Consider the following 17,764-nt stretch of genomic DNA (forward strand, 5'->3'; position numbering starts at 1 on the left):
TGTGGGATTAACAGAACTCAAAAACCACTGGATGAATTGACACCAAATTTGGACACAATACACCTATCAGGCAAACAAGTGACTATCACTCATAAAAACACTAAAAAGCACAGCGGAAGGGGCATAAAGAGCATAAAAAATAAAAATATTACAACACATGCACAAAAGCACACATATATATGCAAACACACATATATACACATATACACAAATATATACATACACAAAACATATACACAGACTGGGCCACAGCAACGCATGGCAGGGGACGGCTAGTCTATATGTAATTTTTATTTGTGGGGTTAACATAATGCAAAAACCACTGGACGAATTGACACAAAATTTGGACACAACACACCTATCAGGCAAACAAGTGACTATCACTCATAAAAACACTGAAAAGCACAGCAGAAGGGACATGAAAAGCCAAAACAACAAAAACAACATTACAACACATGTGCAAAACCACATATATATATGCAGACACACATATATACACATATGCACACACAAAAGACATATACACAGACTGGGTCAAAGCAACGAATGAGAGGGGATGGCTAGTCTATATAAATAAAAATGTAATGTTCATTTGTGGGATTAACATAACTCAAAAACCACTGGACGAATTGACACAAAATTTGGACACAATACACCTATCAGGCCAACAATTGACCATCACTCACAAAAGCACTGAAAAACACAGCAGAAGGGAGTTAAAAAGCCAAAAAAACACATGCACAAAACCACATATATATACATGCAAACACACATATATACACAAATATATACACACACACAAAAGACACATACACAGACTGGGCCACAGCAACAGGTGGCAGGGGACAGCTAGTCTATATAAATAAAAATGTAATTTTCGTTTGTGGGATTAACATAACGCAAAAACCACTGGATGAATTGACACCAAATTTGCACACAATACACCTATCAGGCCAACAAGTGACTATCACTCATAAAAACACTGAAAAGCACAGCGGAAGGGGCATAAAAAGCATAAAAAACAAAAACATTACAACACATGCACAAAAGCACATATATATATGCAAACACACATATATACACATATACACAAATATATATATACACACAAAACATATACACAGACTGGGTCATAGCAACGCATAGCAGGGGATGGCAAGTCTATATAAATAAAAATGTAATTTTCGTTTGTGGGATTAACATAATGCAAAAACCACTGGAAAACCACAAATTGACACCAAATTTGGACACAATACACCTATCAGGCCAACAAGTGACCATCACTCATAAAAGCACTAAAATCACAGCAGAAGGGACTTAAAAGGCCAAAAAACAAAAACAACAACACATGCTCAAAACCACATATATATATATGCAAACACACATATATACACAAATATATACACACACAAAACACACATACACAGACTGGGCCACAGCAACATGTGGCAGGGGACGGCTAGTCTATATAAATAAAAATATAATGTCAGTTTGTGGGATTAGCGTAACTCAAAAACCACCGGACGAATTGACACCAAATTTGGACACAAGACACCTCTCAGGCCAACAAGTGACCATCACTCACAAAAACACTGAAAAACACAGCAGAAGAGACTTAAAAGCCAAAAAACAAAATAACATTACAATAAATTCGCAAAACCACACACACACACATACATACATACATACGCAAACACACATATATACACATATACTAAATATATACACACACAAAACACATATACACAGACTGGGCCACAACAACGCGTGGCAGGGGACGGCTAGTCTATATAAATAAAAATGTAATGTTCATTTGTGGGATTAACATAATGCAAAAACCACTGGACGAATTGACACCAACGCATGCGCAAAACCACACATATATACGCAAACACATATATATATACACAAATATCTACACATATACACACACTGGGCCACAGCAACACGTGCCAAGGGACGGCTAGTGTACATAGAAAACAGTGGTCCTTCCTTAACCATTTCCCCTCCTCTCTGGACCTGCTGGACCTGTTTGCTTTCCATCGTACCAATTCTGGAGGAAATGGAGAGATTTCCTCCCCCAAAATGTATACAGTAGTAGAGTCTCACTTATCCAATCTTCACTCATCCAACGTTCTTTATTATCCAGTGCAGTCTGCCTCCCGCCCAGATCCACAGCTGTTTCAATACATTGCGATGTTTTGGTGCTAAATTCGTAAATACAGTAATTACTATAGAACGTTGTCATATATTGAACTGCTTTTCCTGTCAATTTGTTGTAAAAACATGTTTTGGTACTTAATTTGTAAAATCATAACGTAATTTGACGTTTAATAAGCTTTTCCTTAATCCCTCCTTATTATCCAACATTTTTGCTTATCCAGTATTCTGCTGGCCCATTTATGTTGGTTAAGCGAGACTCTACTGTACATACAGCTCTCTGTATCCACAGATTTTCCATCTATGACTTCGCAATAATTTTTAAAATTCAAAAAAGGAAGCTTTTTTTTTTTTTTGCTATGTTTAAATATACAGGATGCAATTTTGCTCTGCCTTTGTTTACATCAGGACTGCCTGAAAACAAATTTTAAAGACGTACCATTATTTGTTTAATGGTACATCTATTTGTATCCCATCTTTCTCTACCCCAAAGGGAACCCAAGGTGGCATTACATATGGCAACTATTCAACGCCTTTGGACAGTTAAAATTCAGTGGATTGTTGTGTGTTTTCCGTGCTGTCTGGCCATATTCCAGAAGCATTCTCTCCTGACGTTTCACCCACATCTATGGTGAGGTCTGTTGGAAACTAGGAAAATAGGGTTTATATATCTGTGGAATGTCAGGGTGGGAGATATAACTCTTGTCTGTTGGAGGTAGGTGTGAATGTAACAATTGGCGACCTTGATTAGCATTTAATGGCCTAGAAGTTTCAAGATGTGGCTTCTTACTGCAAAGTGGAATCCTTTGTTGGGAGGTGATTAGTTGGCCTTGAAAATTGTATAGGTTTTACTTTTTTCCATTGGAAGTTATATAGGTTCTACATCTTGCTTGAAAATTGTGTAGGTTTATTTATTTATTTACAGCATTTATATTTGGTCCTTCTCACCCCGAAGGGGACTCAGGGCAGATCACAGAATATATACAAATTGCATAGGTTTTACGTTTTGCTTGAAAACTGTATAGGTTTTACTTTTTCCATTGGAAACTATATAGGTTCCATGTCTTGCTTGAAAATTGTATAGGTTTATTTATTTATTTACAGCATTTATATTTGGTCCTTCTCACCCCGAAGGGGACTCAGGGCGGATCACAGAACATATACAAATTGCATAGGTTTTACGTTTTACTTGAAAATTGTATAGGAATTACTGTTTCCATTGGAAACTATATAGGTTCTATGTCTTACTTGAAAATTGTATAGGTTTATTTATTTATTTACAGCATTTATAGTGTACCCTTCTCACCCCAAAGGGGACTCAGGGCGGATCGCAGAACATATACAAATTGCATAGGTTTTAGGTTTTGCTTGAAAATTGTATAGGTTTTACTTTTGGAAATTGTATAGGATTTACCATTGGAAATTGTATAGGTTTATTTATGTACGTTATTTATAGTCTACCCTTCTCACCCCGAAGGGGACTCAGGGCGGATCACAGAGCAAATACAAATTGCATAGGTTTTAGGTTTTGCTTGAAAATTGTATAGGTTTTACTTTTGGAAATTGTATAGGTCTTACCATTGGAAATTCTATAGGTTCTATGTCTTGCTTGAAAATTGTATAGGTTTATTTATTTACGTTATTTAGTCTACCCTTCTCACCCCGAAGGGGACTCAGGGCGGATCACAGAGCAAATACAAATTGCATAGGTTTTATGTTTTGCTTGAAAATTGTATAGGTTTTAGTTTTTTTGACTTGGAAATCGAATTTTCACCTTGGAAAATTGTAGCCTGCAAACATCAGATCATCTGTAGGAAATAATGTATGGTTTTCCACTAGGCTATGTCCAAAAAAGAGCCTGTTTCGGCAACTCAAGCTTTTTGCATGGAAAATTTGTTCCGTTTTTCATTTGTTTACGTTCCCCCGAAAAGAGGCCCTTTCTTCTATTCTGCACCGTCTATTTATTTCCCCGTCCCTGCCTCTTGAACATGGAGGCGGGGACACAAATAGCACAAAGCGAGAACCTCTTGTGGTTTGGGGGGCTGAAAATCCGGACCCGGGAGGCCCTCCTCCGCTTCCAATTAATGGAGGCCAAACGGAAGAAGGAGAGGGCAAGGAGACGCCGGGAGCCCCGTTGCCATTGTGGCCGTAAATGGGCTTTCTGCCGCCCCCTTGTTGTGCCTCCACGCAAAGCCTGGATGCCTTTGAAAGAAATCAAAGAAAGGAAGAAAAGGAGGAGGAGAGGAGAGGGAAGGGGCCTGAAACGCATCTCTGCAGCCTGTCAAGAGCCTATTCCTTCCTTTCTTTCTGATATTTTTTTTTAATCTGGGGTTGGTGGAGGCGCACAGCGGCATTAGCAACGTGAATTAATGCCCAATGAATGAAGCAAGGGAGTCCTCTAGTTGTCAGCCGCAGCCCCGGCACAACGAGCTCTGCGGTGGGTCGGCTTTCACCAAATCCAGGACCGGAATCCAGGAACGCAGTCCTGGAAACAATGGCTTGCTTCTCTGCCAAATGAACAATTTATTGTAGCATCATATTATAAGCCTTTGACTGTGTGGATCATAATAAATTGTGGCAAGTTCTTGGAGGGATGGGCATCCCAAGCCACCTTGTCTCTCTCCTGAGGAATCTGTACAAGGACCAAGTAGCAACAGTCAGAACTGACCACGGAACAACAGACTGGTTCAAGATTGGGAAAGGCGTACGGCAAGGCTGCCTCCTCTCACCCAACCTCTTTAACTTGTATGTAGAACACATCATGCAAGGATGTGCGGGGCTTGATGAATGCAAAGCTGGGGTGAAAATTGCTGGAAGAAAGAAGCATTAACAACCTCAGATATGCAGATGACACCACTCTGATGGCCGAAAGCGAGGAGGAGCTGAGGAGCCTTCTAATCAAGGTGAAAGAAGAAAGCGCAAAAGCCGGGTTGCAGCTAAACGTCAAAAAAACCAAGATTATGGCAACAAGAATGATTGACAACTGGAAAATAGAGGGAGAAAACGTGGAGGCCGTGACAGACTTTGTATTTCTAGGCGCAAAGATGACTGCAGATGCAGACTGTGGCCAGGAAATCAGAAGACGCTTCCTTCTTGGGAGGAGAGCAATGTCCAGTCTCGATAAAATAGTAAAGAGTCGAGACATCACACTGGCAACAAAGATCCGCCTAGTCAAAGCCATGGTATTCCCTGTAGTAACCTACGGATGTGAGAGCTGGACCTTAGGGAAGGCTGAGCGAAGGAAGAGAGAGGCTTTTGAGCTGTGGTGTTGGAGGAAAGTTCTGAGAGTGCCTTGGACTGCGAGAAGATCCAACCAGTCCATCCTCCAGGAAATAAAGCCCGGCTGCTCATTGGAGGGAAGGATACTAGAGACAAAGTTGAATTCCTTTGGCCACATCATGAGGAGACAGCAAAGCCTAGAGAAGACAATGATGCTGGGGAAAGTGGAAGGTAAAAGGAAGAGGGGCCGACCAAGGGCAAGATGGATGGATGGCATCCTTGAAGTGACTGGGCTGACCTTGAAGGAGCTGGGGGTGATGACGGCCGACAGGGAGCTCTGGCGTGGGCTGGTCCATGAGGTCACGAAGAGTCGGAGACGACTGAACGAATGAACAACAACAACATCATATTATAGTCAAACTCGCACGTCCAATCCTGGTTCTATCTGGTGAACATATAGGATGTGTGCCATTATTCGTTGGGCCATAGAAGAGCTTGGTGGCAATTGCTGGGATTCAACCCCACACTGCCTAAGTCTCAAATCCTCAATAATAATAATAATAATAATAATAATAATAATAATAATAATAATAAGTTGTCCACAGCTGCACAACACTCCTGACCTCAAAATTGTGTTAAAAAAACAAGGTATGGATCGTCGATGTCACAATCCCAGGTGACAGCAGGATTGCAGAGAAACAACAGGAAAAGCTGACACGATATGAATCCTCAAACTGTAAAGACTCTGGCACAAGCCAGTCAAGGTATTTATTTATCGTGTCATCAGCAACCATACCATTGTGTTACAATTCTAACAGAACAAAACAAACACACAGATTAATAAGAAAAAGAAAGAAAAACACACACACACACACACAGATTTTGCCAGTCAAGGTGGTCCCAATGGTGATTGGCACACTGGGTGCAGTGCCTAAAGACCTTGGCCTGCGCTTAAACACAATCGGCGCTGACAAAATTACCATCTGCCAGCTGCAGAAGGCCACCTTACTGGGATCTGCACGCATTATTCGCCAATACTTGGGAAGTGTCCAACATGTGAACCAATTCAACAGCCAGCAGAGTGTCTGCCGTGGACTCATCTTGTTGTGTTTCAGATAATTATAATTATAATAATAATAATAATAATAAATAACTTTTTTGGACCCCGCCTTCATCTTCCTGAAGGGATTTGGGGCGGCAAACATGGGGCCAAGCGCAAGCAATTACAATAAAGCAAAATAAAATACATACAAGACACGTGACAATATCAAAAAATGCTCAGAGGATGCCTGCCATACATGTGGACAAAATGTCAGGAGAGAATACTTCTCAAACATGGCCACACAGCCCAAAAATACTTACAGCAACCATTATTATTATTATTATTATTATTATTATTATTATTATTATTATTTGAAACATAACAAGATTAGTACACAGCAAACAAGGTCACTCTGCTGGCTCTTGTATTGGATCACACGACGGACACTTCCCAAGTGTCTAGGACTGTGTAAGGCGAATAATGCATGCACATCCAAGTAGGGTGGCCTTTTACAGCTGGCAGATGGTAACTTTTTCAGCGCCGATTGTGTTTAAGTGCAGGCCAAGGTCTTTAGGCACTGCACCCAGGATGCCGATCACCACTGGGACCACCTTGACTGGTTTGTGGCAGAGTCTTTGCAGTTCGATCTTTAAATCCTCATATCGTGTCAGCTTTTCCAGTTGTTTCTCTTCAATCCTGCTGTCGCCTGGGATTGCAACATGAATGAACCATACTTGGTTTTTCAACACAATTGTGAGGTCAGGAGTATTGTGCTCCAAAGTTGTCTGAATTCGGAAGTCTCAGAGTAGTTTGACATGTTCATCTTCTGTAATTTTTTCTGGCTTGTGATCCCACCAGTTCTTTGTCACTGGCAGATGGTATTTGTGGCACAGGTTCCAATGGATCATCTGAGCAACGGTGTTGTGCCTCTGCTTGTAGTCTGTCTGCACAATCTTCTTCTTCTTCTTCTTCTATTATTATTATTATTGTTGTTGTTGTTGTTGTTATTAAACACAACACAGCACGCCTTTAAATGTTCTTTAAAAAATTATTTTAATCCAGGTATTTTCAGGTGGCGGGCTGGAGAATACAAAAGGCTAGGATATTGATGTGTTGAAATGTGTTTGCTGCTTGATATTGACTTCCCTTTGCTTTTAAAACAAAGCAATTACTTCCAATGCGATCTGAATGTCAGCTAGGAGAGACCTTTCCCTTGGCAAACCTTTCATACAGCAGAATGGGCACCCTCCAAAAATGCCTTGATGTCCTCTTCTACTATTTTGATATTAGGTTCTTGTGGGTTTTTTCGGGCTATAGAGCCATGTTCTAGAGGCATTTCTCCTGACGTTTCGCCTGCATCTATGGCAAGCATCCTCAGAGGTAGTGAGGTCTGTTGGAATTAGGACAATGGGTTTATATATCTGTGGAATGGCTGGGGTGGGGCAAGGAGCTCTTCCCTGCTGCAGTTAGGTGTGAATGTTTAGCTGATCACCTTCATTAGCATTTGAAGGCCTGCCTGAGCCTGGGAAAATCTCTTGCTGGGAGGTGTTAATCTGTGCCTGGTTGTTTCCTCTCTGTTGTTTTGCTGTTATAATTTTAGAGTTTTTTAATACTGGTAGCCAGATTTTGTTCATTTTCATGGTCTCTTCCTTTCTGTTGAAATTGTCCACATGCTTGTGGATTTCAGTGGCTTCTCTGTGTAGTCTGACATGGTGGTTGTTGGAGTGGTCCAGCATTTCTGGGTTCTCAAATAATAATAATTTCTGTGTTCTCAAAATTAATATTTTGATATTAATTTTCCTTTCCTTCTTTTGCAGAAGCAGCCCTTATAATGCACCGAGTACGAAGGGGAACACCGTCATCTCCGCCAAAGTCTCAGCTCCGGGGAGAAGGGAAGCGGGGGGCATTTCGAACCCCAAACCCTGTCAACGGGCAGCGGCTGCCACCCAAAAGGACTCCTCTATGGGAGCGGCAAAGAGAATGTAACCCAGCCGTCTTGCTCTCCGAAAACTACGCTTCCCCTCCCCATTATTTTTTTTTAATTTTGCAATAGTACTTCTACTGTGAAAAGACCTGGCCCTGGCCTCCGGAATCTGCCTTTGCTGAGGCCACTCTGCTGCCATCCCATCGGATCCTGAACCGGATCCCGGAAACCCTACTCAATCCGGCACAGGACTTTGGCTCCAAAAAGCCCTCCTCCTCCCAGGTTGGTGCGAACCCGTCCAGATCCAGGTTTTTCCGCCTTCTCTGGATGCAACCCGGGTCCAGTGGCAACGAGAAGAAGAAACTCCAATTCCGAGTTTTGACTCCTCCCTTCTCCCTTCCTTCACTTAGGAGCTGTAAACCAATACTGAGAAGCTCAGATCGTCTACGGCTGCTGGCAAAACCTGGCCTGGAATTTATTGTTGTTTTTTTCCTGGAGCGAATCCTGAAGATCTGCGGATTCCTAAAGGCCCTTAGTTTGGAAACTTGACATCCTGTGGCCAAATTTTAGGCACATGACAGAGCCCGAGTCCCCCATCAATACCAATCTCACAGGACCCAATACCAGACTCTCTTTCCGGGCCCCAGAGAGGAGTGGGGCCCAGGGCCGGAGCCCGGTAGAAGCGCAGCCGTGGGCCGCTGTCCTCGCTCACGTCTCGCGTCGTCGTTTTTTGCCGATCTGATCTATTTTTGCCTTCAGCAGACCTCATGGTGCGTGTGCGTGTATGTGTGTTTTTTCTGTATATATATGTGATCCGCGTGTAAAACAAACAAACAAAAAAAACGGAAACAAAAAAGCACCCCGACGTTTTTTGGGAAACAAATGCCGCGTCGCTTTGGTTCGTTCGCTCGTTTGGTTTTGGTTTTTTTTTTTGCTTTCCGTCCCTGTCTGCCCGAACTGCTCCCCATCCGCTCCATCTCCCTCGCCTCCTTTCCCGCTGTATCGTTTGCCATTTCTCTTCCTCGGGATCCAACGCTCACTTTCGCCTCTGGCTTCAAAAGGGAAAAACAAAGGAAATGCAGAATACGGAATTGACGGGACGGACGCCGCGGATGTCGAGGCAAAGGCCGAGAGCAGAAAAAGGCCTTTCCACATCATTTGTAACCATGCTTTGATTTGTTGTGAGCAGTAACAAGGCGAGTCGTTCCCCTTCTAAACAGGAATAGAAACCCATTTTTGGGAGAGTTGCTAAAAGTATGGAGGAAGCGCTATACACATCCCAATGCAACCCTATAGCTATTAGGTACGAATCCCATTGGTAACATCATTACGTGAGTAAGTTCTGTAAAGGCACCCAATCCCGGCCGAAACGTGAAGCTAAGTAGGGTCAACCCTGGTTCATCCTTGGATGGGAGACCACCAATGCATCTCAGTTACCATAGGTTTTATTATTCAGTGTACCTTGCCGAAGAAAGCCTTACGGAATCCATGGTTTGCTGTAAGTCGACGACCTGAAGATACAGTAGAGTCTCGCTTTTCCGACCTTCGCTTATCCGACGCTCTTATCCGATGCCTCCCTTTTCCTCCAGCATTTCCCCTCCAATTAAAGAAGTGCTCCCCATTCCCTCTCTCCATTCCCAATAATTGAAAAAGGCAAAACAAGGAAGAGGAGGAGGAGGGAGGAAAGAGAGAAAAGAGGCAAGTGGAAGCATCCTCCCTCCTTCCCTCTGTGATTTCCACGCTCCTCTTCCGCATCCAGGCACTTCCTTCTGGGCCTCTCTAGTCCCGAGGCATTGCCTTGCCTTAACCTTTTGAGTCCCTGTTGTTAGTATTCTAGGTGTGTAACTGCGCATCAGATGGGTAACAGTAGGAGACTCCATATTATCCGACATTTTCGTTTATCCATCGTTCTGCTGGCCTGTTTGTGTCGGATAAGCGAGACTCTACTGTACCTGCAAACACACAATTGGAAATCACTCCGGCGTTGGTCACTTTCCTGGTTGGTGTGTGCAGCACCTCCGTCCACAACACCCTTTGCAGCCATTTATTTGTATTTATTGACCATTCTGTAGCTTCTCCTTTCTGTCCACGGGCATAGAATCCTAGAGTGAGATGGGCCATCCAACATTTTTTGTACAGGAAGTAGTGCTTTTGCACAGAAAATCATATCTCTGCCTATACTGTGGTCCCTCGCTACTTCGCAGTTCGCTTATCGCGGACTCGCTATTTTGTGAGTTTTTTTTTTTAAAAGAATTAAATTAGCGAGGGAACAGTGAATGAAAGAGAGAGGGGCACCTCGTCACCACTTGTGCCTCTTCCTGAAGCTTCTTCTTCCCTCTGGAGGCAAGGAGAGAAGAAGAACCATCCCCTCGTCCTCTTTACCTTCCTCTTCCTCCTCCTCGTCGCTGCCTGGGGCTCTTGCTGCCACTCGGGCCCCACAATTGAGGAGGCAGCGGAGGCGTTGCGGGGCCCAAGTGGCAGCAAGAGTCTCAGGCAGTGATGAGGAGGAGGAAGAGGAAGGTAAAGAGGGTGAGGATGGAAGAAGAGTCAACCTCTCACCCTCTTTACCTTCCTCTTCCTCCTCCTTGCTGCCTGAGCCTCTTGCTGCCACTTGGACCCCGCAATTGAGGAGGCAGCCCAAGTGGCAGCAAGAGTCCCAGGCACCAATGAGGAGGAGGAAGAGGAAGGTAAAGAGGGCAAGGAAGAAGAGTCACCCCCTCGTCCTCTTTACCTTCCTCCTCGCCGCCTCCTGAGCCTCTTGCTGCCACTTGGGCCCCACAATTGAGGAGGCAGTGGAGGCGTCGCGGGGTCCAAGTAGCAGCAAGAGTCCCAGGCAGCGATGAGGAGGAAGAAGAGGAAGGTAAAGAGAGCGAGGATGGAAGAAGAGCCTCTCACCCTCTTTACCTTCCTCTTCCTCCTCCTCATCGCCGCGTGGGTCTCTTGCTGCCACTTGGGCCCCGCGATGGAGGAGGCAATTGAACCGTCGTGGGGCCCAAGTGGCAGCAAGAGCCCCAGACAGTGACGAGGAAAAAGAGGAAGGTAAAGAGGGCGAGGAGGGAAAGGGATGGGGCGTCCCTACTTTGCGGAATTTCACTTATCGCGGGTGGTCCTGGAACGTGTCTTGGCGGTGTGTCTGTAGGTGGCTGTGGAGCCCTATTCTTGATCCACTTGTTCTCCCACGGTTTTCAGGTGGAAGGTGCTCCCAGTCAGTGTTGGCACACTTCTCCCTTTCAGCCTCAATTCGTGCTTCTTTGAATTCTGCAGCACTGCTGGTCACAGCTGACCTCCAGTTAGAGCACTCAAGGGCCAGGGCTTCCACTGTAAATGATATTTTCTTGGGGGGGAAACGTTGCTTCTTCCGCAGGAAATTGTGTTTTCAGTGAAATGGACCATAAGATATAATCTGCAGTCGTGAATTCCGCTTTTGAAGATTTTTCGTGCCGCGAGAAGAAAAATCGCACAAAATTCCTCCTTTGAGAACAAAGTGAGGAAATAGTGGGTCCTTATGTGCTGTTGAAGCAACCCAGTGGGTCCTTATTTTGTGCATCTCAGTGCCCTTGAATCTACCCAGGTTGCCCAAACTTGTTTGAATTCATTGCTGGTTAAGTTTAGAATTTCAGGATGAAATTTTCACTGCACGGAAGGGACCGATCCATTGTTGTCGTTTTGTGTGAAATGTTTTCTTCGAATTTTTATGTCAGTAAATTAATTTCTTCTAGTCAGCCTTGATGAGAATGTCTCCAAGGGGAATATCTGTTGAATGAATTCAGCTTGATACCACTTAAATCCCTGTGGCTCAATGCTATGGAATGCTGGGAGTTGTAGTTTGCTGAGGCACCAGCCCTCTTTGATAGAGAAGGCTCAAAGCCTTGCAAAGCTACAGCTCCCAGGTTTCCATAGCATTGTACCCATGGCATTTAGAGTGATATCAAACTGTGTTAATGCCATGGTGTAGATTGTGCATGGGCAAACTTGGGCCCTCCAGATGTTTTGATACTGTTACTATGTACTGTCAAAGGCTTTCATGGCTTGAATTACTGGGTTTTTCGGGCTGCATGGCCATGTTCTAGGAGCATTCTCTCCTGATGTTTCGCCTGCATCTATGGCAGGCATCCTCAGAGGTTGTGAGGTCATAAGCTCTGAGGATGCTTGCCAAAGATGGAGGCAAAATGTCAGGAGAGAATGCTTCTAGAACATGGCCATACAGCCCAAAAAACCTACAACAACCCAGTTGCTGTTACTGTTAGGTGGTCCCTCGTAGCTTGAGGATGATGGTCCTCCAAGTGCAGTGTCTTGGCGGTGGTGGTGGAACCCTATTCTTGATCCGCATGTTCTCCCGCAGTGAGGGCATCGGTTTCCAGGTGGAAGGGTTAGCACATTTCTCCCTTTTGCCTTCCATTTGTGCTTCTTTGAGTTCTGCAGCACTGATGGTCACAGCTGACCTCCAGTTAGAGCGCTCAAGGGCTAGGGCTTCACAATTCTCAGTGTCTATGTCACAGTTTTTAAGGTTGCCTTTAAGCCCAACCAGGTGTTTTGGACTCCTACCTGCTGTTAGGAATTGTGGAAGTTGAAGTCCAAAACATCTGGAGAGACCAAGTTTGCCCGTGCCAGGTGTAGATGCACCTAAAGCTACTCTTTGAGGGTTGGAAAGTAATTCCTGTTTGCAGCTAGGAATCTTGATTGCATCTCAATTGAGATAAAACTGGAATATTATTATTATTAGTTTTAATACTACTAATAATCATCATCAAAATGGTACACAGAATGAGACATTTCAGTGACTGCAAATGAACCACAGAGTTTTAAGCTTCCCTGAGTGTTTGAAGTTGAAATGTACTGGGAAACACCCTTTTGATGAGTTGCTGTGAGTTTTCTGGGCTGTCTTGCCATGTTCCAGAAGCATTCTCTTCTGATGGTTCGCCCACATCTATGTCAGAAATCCTCAGAGAATTGTGAGGTCTGTTGGAAACTAGGCAAATATCTCTGTTGAATGTCCAGGGTGGGAGAAAGAACTCCTGTCTGCTTGAGGCAGGTGTGAATGTTGCAATTGGCCACCTTGATTAGCATTGAATGGCCTTGCAGCTTCAAAACCTTTCTGCTTCCTGCCTGGGGGAATCCTTTGTTGGGAGGTATTAACTGGTCCCGATTGTTTCATGTCCAGAATTCTCCTGTTTTTTAAGTTTTGCTCTTGATTTATTTACTGTCCTGATTTTGGAGTTTTTTTTAATACTGGTAGCCAGATATTGTTCATTTTCATGGTCTCCTCCTTTCTGTTGAAATTGTCCACATGCTTGTGGATTTCAGTGGCTTCTCTGTGTAGCCTGACATGGTGGTTGTTAAAGTGGTCCAGCATTTTCTGTGTTCTCAAATAATATGCTGTGTCCACGTTGATGCATCGGGTGCTCTCCTATGGCGGACTCCTCTGGTTGAGTTAGTCTGCAATGCCAACAAAGGATTCCCCCAGGCAGAGAGCAGCCAAGCTTTGAAGCTGCAAGGCCATTCAGTGCTAATCAAGATGTCCAATGGCAACATTCACACTTGCCTCAAGCAGACCACAGTTCTTTCTCCCACCTTGGACATTATTCCACAGATATATAAACACCACTTGCCTGGTTTACAACAGACCGCACAACTGGGTTGTTGTAGGATTTTCTGGGCTATATGGCCATGTTCTAGAGGCATTTTCTCCTGATGTTTCACCTGCATCTATGGCAAGCATCCTCAGAGGTAGTGATGCAGGCAAAACGTCAGGAGAAAATGCCTCTAGAAAATGGCCATATAGCCCGGAAAAACCTACAACAACCCAGTGATTCTGGCCATGAAAGCCTTCGACAATACATTGAAGACCTCACAACCTTTGAGGGTGCGTGCCATAGATGTGGGTGAAATGTCAGGAGAGAATACTTCTGGAACATGGCCATACACCTCAGAAAACTCACAGCAACCCAGTGATTCTGGCTTCGAAAGCTTTCGACAACAAACCTTTGATAGCTGAGAAGTTTCCTTATCTCTGCCATCCGCCAATCCTTGCAGGTCTTCATGGTGGGACGAATGGGAAACCCCACTGGTCTCAAGTTACTGACCGAAATCCCAAAGAAAAAGTGGTGTGATATCCTTCTTTGTGTAGTTTTCATGAAGGTGCCCTTTGTCAGTGCTGCTTTGGGGAAGAAGTGGAAATGAGCAGAGGGAAAGGAGAAATTTTAGCCTACAGTCACGGGCTTCTTTGTCACTCCATTGAGAGGAAAAGAGGCCCTTGAAGGCATCTTTGCTCTTCTCTCCTCCAACTATTTTCTACGTCTCCTTCAAGCTTGCATCAACGAAGGACACATTCATGAAACCATTAGGGGACATGGAAGGATTGGACGTGGCCAAATGTATTTGCAAGGAAACAGGGAGCAAATAAATTCCCAACCCATCCACTTCGAAGCTCATAAAATGTTGGAAATTCCCCTAAATGGAAGCAAATGTCCCATAGGATTCTTCCTATCTCAGCAATCACTATCAGGACGAAATTGCATTATAATTGGTTCCATACTTTGCTCCGAAGTTCAAAATCAGTTCAGACATGAAAAAGTTGACCAGGTCCATGCAAATAATCTTACAAGATGTGTCTGGAATCCTAGAGTTGGAAGAGATCCCCAAGAGCCATCCAGTCCAGCCTCCTCCTGCCAGGCAGGAAGACACCATCTAAGCCCTCCCAACAGATGGCCATCCAGCCATCCATCCTCTGCAGAGAAAGGAACTCTATGGTTGAATAGCTTTCACTACTTACTTCCTCCTCAATGGGATATCCTTTCGAATGTTTAAACATGGCTGTTGTGTCCCCTTCTTGGTTCCCAAACAGTTGGTCATTTGGGTGACCTTCCATCTTGTCCATATCTGATTGCTTTGCCCAGAACTGGACACATGATTGTTCCAGTTGACCAAAAGGAGAATAGAGTGAGATTATGACTTCCCTCTTTTTAGACAACAGAATCGCATTGGCTTTTTTCGCTGCTGCATCACACTGTTGACTCATTTGCACTCTACTAATACTCCTAAATCCCTGTCATGGTTTCAAGTCGGTATCCCCCCGTTCATGTTTACTACCAAAGTGTAGTCCTCTCCTTCTCATTACGTTAGTTTTGGCCCAGCTCTTTAATCTCTCAGTATCATCTTGGATCCTGATCCTGTCCTCTGGAGGATTTGAGATTTGTGTTGCTGTGAATTTTCCGGGCTGTATGGCCATCTTCCAGAAGCATTCTCCCGTGACGTGGAACATGGCCATACAGCCCAGAAAACTCACAACAACCCAGTGGTTTCAGTCATTAAAGACTTCGACAACACAATTTGGGTTTTTTTGCAAGTTTGGTCGCAATGCCTTCTGTTCCGTCATCACCTAAGTCATTGATCATGATGTTGAAGAGCATCAAGCCCAGGACTGAACCCTAATTGGCTCTCCAAAAGTTACTTCTCTCCATGACAAACGAAGATAATTCTTTCCTAAAAAGCTGAATCTGTTTCGCCTCCAGAAGAGAAGATTGAGACATGAGAGCCATGTATAAATATTGGAAAGGATGTCATACGGAAGAGGGAACAGGCTTGTTTTCTGGAGACTAGGACTCAATGGAGCCATGGGTCCAAATGGTAGGCAAGGAGATTCCACTGAACATGAGGAATTCCTGACTGTAAGAGCTGTTCAACAATGGAACTCTCTGCCTCGAAATCAGATGGAGGCTCCTTTGAACACTATTTGTGTCTTAATATTTGCACTAAAATGTGCAGTGTACGGCCAGAAAGTTATTTTTGTTCTTTACAATATGTTCTGTCTACTTGATCTTTATGAAACAATTTGCATTTTGCATAAACAGAGGCTGGATGACCATCTGTCAGGGGGGCTTTGATTGTGCTTTCCCAGGGGGTTGGACTAGATGACCCTTGGGGGTCCCTTCCGATTATGTGATTCATTGGCAAACATCTTAACCAATTCTCCAAACGCCCTAACACTTTGGCCCTTTTCTGCTCCAGCGTTTGCTCTCACGGTTTCTCCATTGGGTTGCGTCCCATTGCTCGGGTCCATCTCCCCATCTTTCCATGGTACTCTCCCTCCCCATGTGCCCCGTATCCCATCATCCCCGCACCGGCGTTCGCCGCTTTCCCGTCAAGGTTTGCTGGCGACCCAACCCACCTGCCCCGGCTGTCTTTTGAATGGCATCTTGTACATAATGACTGTAAAATGGCGAAACCGTTGTGTATTATATCTTGCCTCATTCTATAGTGTATATATATGTATACATATACATATATATAATATATATGAGAGATGTAAATGTTAAAAAAAACCCTAGTGTTCTTATTTAGTATATTGCTTCACACTGAAGACTTGTGTGTAACGAGCTTTCTAAAAGAAATTTATTTTCCTTAAGAGTTACAAAAAAAAGAAAGAAAGTTAAAAAAAAATAATGAGGACCTTGAATTCAAAACATCAATAAAGATTCAACAATTGTTTTGGATGTCTATAGAGTCCCCTAGTAACCTATTTTATTCCCAATGGGGAGTAACTATCAGGATAGATGGACATGTTTACATTTAGTATGTGATAAAATAGGGGCTCGTAAGACAATATGGTGCAGTGGTTTGAGCACTGGACTATATAATATATTTGTTTATATGCCACCATTCTCCCTAACTGGGTTCCAAGGTGGCCTCTATAAACTAGGATGGAAACTCTGGGGATCAGGATTCGAATCCCTGCTCTGCCATGTCCTATGGACACTTCATTTACACTTGGTTATGTTCTCATAGCCCGACTCCTAAGGATACCTCCTTTGATGATATCATCAGTAGACACCCGAGTACATTCTCATAGCCAGACTCCCATGGACAACTCCATTGATGATGTCTTCAATACACGCCTGGATATGTTCTCCTAGTCAAAGTCTTATGGACACCTCTGTTGATGTCATCAATACATGCCTACGTCCTCATAGCCAGAGCATTATGGAAGCCTTGGTTGATGTACACACCTGAACATATCCTCAAAGTCCTTTGGACACCTCTGTTGGCGTCATCAATCCATGCCTGGCTATATGTCCTCAATATCCTATAGACACACCCATTAATACATGGCTGGGTATGTCCCTGTGGTCAAAATCCTCTAGACACTTCCATTGATGCCATCAATACATGCCTATGTTCTCATAGCCAGAGTCTTATGGAAGCCTTGGTTGATGATGTCATCTGTACACAGCTGAACATGTCCTCAAAGTCCTTTGGACACCTCCATTGGTGTCATCAATCCATGCCTGACTATATGTCCTCAGACACCCCCATTAATACATGGCTGGGTATGTCCGTGGTCAAAATCCTCTAGACACTTCCACTGATGCCATCAATACATGCCTATGTTCTCATAGCCAGAGTCTTATGGAAGGCTTAGT

The 17,764-nt window shown here is 43.9% G+C and overlaps 1 protein-coding gene across 4 annotated transcripts in view; it reads left to right on the forward strand.

Moving 5' to 3' along the window:
• Positions 1–9,228, forward strand: part of LOC132782121 (retinoic acid-induced protein 1) — a 228,786-nt gene extending 219,558 nt beyond the window's left edge. For 3 of the 4 annotated variants that reach the window (XM_060786810.2, XM_067473029.1, XM_060786811.2), the window contains one exon: positions 8,239–9,228. In XM_060786810.2, the coding sequence (XP_060642793.2) occupies positions 8,239–8,253 (15 nt within the window). In that variant the 3' untranslated portion in view covers positions 8,254–9,228. The remainder of the gene's footprint in view (positions 1–8,238) is intronic. The other variant, XR_009632022.2, reaches the window with a different exon arrangement.
• Positions 9,229–17,764: the final 8,536 nt, after the last annotated feature.

The sequence above is a fragment of the Anolis sagrei genome, chromosome X, assembly GCF_037176765.1.
Source record: "Anolis sagrei isolate rAnoSag1 chromosome X, rAnoSag1.mat, whole genome shotgun sequence".
Lineage (NCBI taxonomy): Eukaryota > Metazoa > Chordata > Lepidosauria > Squamata > Dactyloidae > Anolis > Anolis sagrei.